Source organism: Procambarus clarkii, chromosome 5 (assembly GCF_040958095.1).
Source record: "Procambarus clarkii isolate CNS0578487 chromosome 5, FALCON_Pclarkii_2.0, whole genome shotgun sequence".
Classification (NCBI taxonomy): domain Eukaryota; kingdom Metazoa; phylum Arthropoda; class Malacostraca; order Decapoda; family Cambaridae; genus Procambarus; species Procambarus clarkii.
Genome location: NC_091154.1, coordinates 27,474,630 through 27,481,237, shown reverse-complemented (window position 1 = coordinate 27,481,237; position 6,608 = coordinate 27,474,630). Strand labels below are relative to the sequence as shown.

Here is a 6,608-nt window from a genome sequence, read left to right as displayed (position 1 = left end):
TATCCTCTTTTTATATGATATCCAAAACTAAAATAATCCAGAATAGGATATTAATGAACTGTAAAGAATGATTACAGCATTACTTTCCTAAATCAAAACTTGAAAACCATCCGTGCCTGAGGTCTTGAGATGCTACACTGGCCTCAATGCACAGCTTACTTATCACTAAATACTACCTGGGCTGAATTCTGGAAGTTCTTTAACTTACCAAACACAGCTGGGGCCAGACTAGAACTGTGATGACTTTGTTCAACAAACTTGCATGCAGCAACCCACAGGCCCACATATCCACTACAACCTGCATGGTTGGTGCAAGAACTTGTCCAATTTATGAGCTATTCATGCCCGTGCCATCTCCTGGTTGGCTTGCTCTTAATCAATCAATCTTGTCTAATTGTTGCTTAAACACGTCTACTTATGCTCCAGCAACATTTCTTGATAAAATAGTAGTAGTGGACCTGTGATGTCTACACAATATTATCAGATTGTGTGACACCTCGGCTCTTCACCAATTCTATTCTGCATTTCCTACCATATAGTTTGCTCCAGTATGTTATTTTACTGTGCAAATTTGGTATCATGGCATTCCAGTATCTTTCATATATTACATTATATGTCTCCTTTTTTTTTTGGCAAAATCTACATACCTGTATATGATAGCTGTATTTTGGTTTGTTTTTAATACCTCGAGAAAGACAACATGAGACAAATCCATCAAGGAAGAATATGTGGGACAACCCCTTATTGAATACAACATGTGTCCCCCCTCCCCCTTTCCCGTTAAGGAAGACTACATGGGTCAACCCCTTCAAGGAAGATGGATTGGTAACATGGATAAAGCATCATCAGGCAGAATACACATTTCAAAGAGGAGAATGAAATCAATTATTTTAAATATTTATACTGTATATCCTTAAATGCCAAACATGAAAATATAAAAGGTCTATAAAAAAGGCCCTTAAAGACACTTTGCATGTACAAAACAAGTTTATTTTATAAATACAACTTTATACAGTTATAATATATATCTATATGCATACAGTGTAGTAAAGAACATGTGAGGTGTACAATTTGTAAATTTGGTTTTCTAAAAACACGTAAAAATTATAAGTGATCAATTGATTGAAAGACGGAAATCACATTAACACATGAAGTCTACACATATCTCCAGGAAAGTGGTCGGCACGGGACGGGCGCACTTATAGTTATATCTGGCAATTTTTTCTTCTCAATAGTAGCCAAAGACCTTCACACCTATTCTCTGGGAGAATAAGAGTGAAAGTCCCAGCCAATCTAATGACATGCATACTTGCTTGAAATATCAAGCCTATATTGAGTTTGGAATGGTGGTATATCACAAGAGCAATGAGAGAAGGTGATACTACATACATACCATGTACACCATGCACGCCAGGTACTGTACAGTCGAGAAGTTCCAGCCCCAAGAGAGCCGAGATCATGCTCCATCCTCGTGCCCGGCACACACCAAAGAGAAGATGCCAGTGTGTTAATGATATAAACACTACTGGACAAAATCTTACAGCTTAGATGCCTTTGTACATGTGGGGAGTTGAATGGCAGTTAGACTGAGTTCTAGCCTGGAGTTTAGGATTTAAAAGAGGGAGTGTACATCTGTTATCACAGCAAGCCACAGTGTAGGCAGCGAGTAGATAGGGATAGTGCCACTTGGAGCTCTCACCAATCTACCCGCCTGAGCAAGGCACGGAGCCGGTAGCCATCAACCCTTTTCTTGAATAGGGCAGCCACCCTGAGTGGTCTCACAGCACTACAGTGTGCCATAAAATGACCAAGCTCCACCAATGCCCTGAGTGATGCATTTGCATCACCCTCACAGCCACTACAGCCCAGTACCACCACCACCACCAGTGAAACTACTTTCACAGTAGCAACAGAAAGTGGGGTGCACGGGCCGAGGGCAGCAGACCTGACCCTGCGCTTTATGGCAGGGGCAACCCGTCATGACAGCATCAAGTTAGGTCAGGTTGGGCTGGTCACACAAGACCAATTATCTTGTAGTTGGGCAGTTATTCATAGCTATGTTCCAGATACTCTTCACTCTTTATTACTATAGAGAGGTTGTGAGGCTCTAAAGTTAAATTCTGGGGTTGGGTTTCCATGGGAGCAGGTGGAGTGGCATGGTACTGATGATGAATTGATGACATTGAGAGATCTGTGGGGCCCTCCTCCTCTTCCATTGGTGCAGGCTGCACAACAGTAGGAGCATCCTTGGAGCGTGGAGACTGCAGAGGTGTTGTACGCAACATACTGATATTCTTGATACTTTTCAATTCTGAGGGGTTGCGAAGGAACTGGTAACAATGTCTTTCGCCCTGCACCTTACGGAGAATATTTACACGGTAGTAATAACGTAGAGCACGAGACATTTTGTCATAGTTCATGCTCAGGTGGTTTTTCTGTATTCCCCAGAGTCGCGCCAATCCTGGTGGATCAACAATTTTGAATACCCCAGTGTCGCGAATCTTCCATGCAATATAGCGAGAGTATCGCTGTTGCGGGTCATTCAACAACTGCTGTAAGAAATCCCACAAAAGGCGACCATTGGTTCCAGTCTCTATTGGCTCTTCATTTGGTCCTAAAAGGCCCTGAGATTGTAGTGATGGTGGCTGTGACTGGTGTTGGTGTTGATGTTGGTGTTGAAGCTGATGTGTGTGTTGATGCTGTTGCAGACTATCCTGGTGTGAGTTAATATTTTGGGATGCAGCAGCTGTAGCTGCAGCAGCGGCAGCAGCACGTTGACAGTCAGTAAGGTGTTTAAGGGAAGCCAAGGCATGAGCAGGGAATGACACAGCAGTTACATTATTTGGTGGCAGGGGTGATCGCTGAGGCGATGAAGAATCTCGTGTTGAATCCTCTGAATCTGATTGACTGCCAGAATGAGCAGAACCTGTGGAGGCAGCAGAGGAATGGTGGTAGGCTGCTGTGGAGGTAGAGGAGGTAGAAGAGGCTGTGTCAGGATGGCGAGGAGATCCTCCACTCTGCTCTGATGATGCAGGACTTAAAGTGACAGAACCACCCTGGTGCAACAAGTGGCTGAAGTTATGGATATCATGGTTCATTATGGACCATGGCTGTCCAGGTGAAGTGGTGAGAGGTGATGGTGAAAGCAGTGGATGGTGAGGCGTGAGAGGGGACTGAGGCACCTGTGGGGCATCACGTAGGAGAAACTGAAGTGTGTTGTGCAGTATGTCCCCAGCCCCTGGAGCACGATCTGCCAGATCTGATTTTGTCAGCATGCATAATGCCTTTCCTGCAAGAGTAAAACACTATTCATTAGTAATCTTTTCCTATTAAGATATTCCATGGATTAATTTAATATCAATATGTGTAATTCACAAGTATCCATTTTTCTAAATGCAATAATATACAGTATATTAAATTCTAGTAAATGAGTAGACTACAGTATTAATTCTCGACTTCAAGTCATGCAGATGACAAATGATAGACGACTTACCATTCATGCAAAATTTGGATAGATCAATGGTTGGCAGTTCAAACTCTCTCTCAAACCAGCGAAGAAATGCTGTCACATCATCACGGGACCACATCCGTGGATCTGCAGCTGTAAAAGATAAGACAAATATTACAATGACATCACACCACACTGATTAGAAACATATCTTAAGCAAATTAAAGTTGCAGCATGTGAAAAAATATACACAAGAATGAAGGTAACTGCAGAAGGCCTATTGGCCCACACGAGGCAGCTCCTAAAATACCCTGAAAAGCTCCCAATATGAAAATACCCTGAAATATAACAACAGGTTGCCAATATTGTAAATGCTATTTCAGTTTATAAATTTGTTTATCCCTTGCAACTACAATAGTACCAAAACAAACTCCAGACTACCTAAAGATGCATAATGAAATATGCCTAACTTATCTTTTTTTTTTTTTGAGATATATACAAGAGTTCTTACATTCTTGTACAGCCACTAGTACGCGTAGCGTTTCGGGCAGGTCCCTGGAATACGATCCCCTGCCGCGAAGAATCGTTTTTTCATCCAAGTACACATTTTACTGTTGCGTTAAACAGAGGCTACAGTTAAGGAATTGCGCCCAGTAAATCCTCCCCGGCCAGGATACGAACCCATGACATAGCGCTCGCGGAACGCCAGGCTTGTGTCTTACCACTACACCACGGAGACTAAATCTATTAAATCTATTAAACTGATCATGGTTTGGTCACTAGAATGTTACAAATCATTCAAGATATTAAACTTATCTGTATACTTAGGTACTTATATAACCAGATGTCCTTCATAACATTTATTGCAAGTATTGTACAGTATATTCAGCCCATCCTCCTAAGGTTTCCCAACATCAAGAAACTGTTGTACTAAAGTTCCCTATCCTAAACTACTAGAGGACCCAAAACAGAAAACCAGACAGTATGTCAATTTTGCGAGCCGCTATCATCATCTAGTACGATGATTTTTGGCCTTGGGTAAAGTATGTCAAAATATGATGCTCTATTATGATGGGTTAGTATATTATTAGAGGCTAAATTTTTCCTTCACTGCTGTGTTATTTACATAATATTTTATTTTATTTTAATTTGTGGGAGAAATTGGTCTACTAAAATAAACCTATCCTAACAGATTTTTTGTTAGGTATAAAGCACAATAGACCTATCAAGCTTTTATGCTGCAATCCTAGTGGTGATGAACACTGAATTCTTCAGTGGTGATGAACACTGAGTTCTTCAGGGTTCTGCTTACTTGGTTACCTCATTGAATGAAGCAAATCAAGTTGCATATGCTTTCTCCAGTAACTAATATTTATAGTTACAATACAGTATACAAAGCTATAATTACTAAACGTTACACAAATTATATGATAGATACAAATCACTATAAACTATAGGTAAAAATCAACAGATATTAAAATATAAATTCCTGAGCTATGAAGAACAAAGTCTTATAATTATTCTCAAAAGATAAAAGCTATGTTTTGGTCTTTACTAATTAATTATATTTCAAAAATAGACAAGTTGTTCATTCGAATTAATGATCACTGTCTCATTGAGTTGAAGTCGCCATGAACTTTAAAGTCAAGAGGCTGAGGTCCCACATTACTAACCAAAATGACAGGAATTCATCATTTTATATAGCATATTGTTCACTTATCCATAACGAAAACGGACTACACATATAAGGTTAAAAATAAACAAATAACAGCCCAATACCATAATTTTTCACTCACAATTTGTAGCTAAGAAAAACGGGCAACAATTGACTAATTCGCAAATGTCGCACTGTAAGAATGAAGTCCCTCCTAGCCGCAAGCGCCTAAGTCCCTCCTAGCCGCAAGCGCCTAAGTCCCTCCTAGCCGCAAGCGCCTAAGTCCTTCCTAGCCGCAAGCGCCTAAGTCCCTCCTAGCCGCAAGCGCCTAAGTCCCTCCTAGCCGCAAGCGCCTAAGTCCCTCCTAGCCGCAAGCGCCTAAGTCCATCGTAGCTACACACGAAGACATCCTTCCTAGCTACACATGAAGAAGTCCTTGCTATCAACAAAGGAACCTATCCTTGGTATAAATAAAGAAGTCCTTCCTAACCGCAAACGAAAGTCCCCTTTCACGATGTGTCTCCTGGTGGCGAAGGGCCGCAAAGGACTCACCGAGGTGTGTGGGCATCTGATTCTTGACGTCGAGCATCGGGGAGGAGGGCGACGTGGAGTGAGGCAGCGACAGTGGATACCGCCACAGCAGGTCGGGACTGAACGGTAGCGCCATTCCCACACGGTTTATATCTGGAGTCAAGTTCAGCGGTGGCACCTTCATACTCTACAGAAAACGGCGCCTGTGACCTGCCGAGGAAGGAAGATGGAAGTTAGCGCCAGAACATGGAAAGGTAAGGGTGGGAAGGGAACTATCAGGGGGGGGGGGGAAAGCGTTGTTGTAGATTCGCTACTTGGGACAAAAAGTTCCAATTAGCACGAGCTATGGTGAGCCCGTTGTTGACTTACCTGGCACAGGAGAGGGGGCTGGAACTTGGGAAATCGCCAAGCCATTACTACTATATAGCACTGGGAAGGGGGGGGGGGGGGGGTCAGGATAAGGATTTGGGATGGGACGAGGAGGAAAGGAATGGTACCCAACCACTTGGACGGTCGGGGATTGAACGCCGACCTGCATGAAGCGAGACCGTCGCTCTACCATGCAGTCCAAGTGGTGGGAAAATAATCTTGGGAGGAGGGATGACCCCAAGTTCACACGAGCCATCATCAGAATACCAACACTGATATCAAGACGGCACACATTAGTATTCTACAAAACATACAGCATACATAAAATTTAAAACACTAAATGAATGGAAGATATGGAAATTTTTTAATACGAATACTCAGGCTCTTACACATATATTATGATTTTAACTAGATTTTTTATTCCCGAGTTAATGTATAGCGTTTAGCAAACATTTTTTCAACAGTTAAGGGCAGCGGCACTACTACTTGGTGAGGTCTTGTGAAAACAAGACCCAGCAAGCCCTTCAAAACATCTTATTTATCACTGATGTCATTTGCTAGCTCAACAAAGGTAAGATAACATGTTGGTTGAGGGGCGACGCTCGA

At 42.2% G+C, this 6,608-nt stretch overlaps 1 protein-coding gene across 5 annotated transcripts in view; it reads right to left on the bottom strand.

Moving 5' to 3' along the window:
* Window positions 1-968: 968 nt before the first annotated feature.
* The window catches only part of LOC123762328 (ets DNA-binding protein pokkuri), a 364,987-nt gene continuing 359,347 nt past the window's right edge, over window positions 969-6,608 (bottom strand). For all 5 annotated transcript variants that reach the window (XM_069300025.1, XM_069300015.1, XM_069300021.1 and 2 more), the window contains 3 exons: window positions 5,655-5,843; window positions 3,494-3,601; window positions 969-3,289 (listed from right to left, as the gene is read on the bottom strand). In XM_069300025.1, coding sequence (XP_069156126.1) covers window positions 2,046-3,289; window positions 3,494-3,601; window positions 5,655-5,817 — 1,515 coding nt within the window. In that variant the 5' untranslated portion in view covers window positions 5,818-5,843 and the 3' untranslated portion in view covers window positions 969-2,045. The remainder of the gene's footprint in view (window positions 3,290-3,493; window positions 3,602-5,654; window positions 5,844-6,608) is intronic.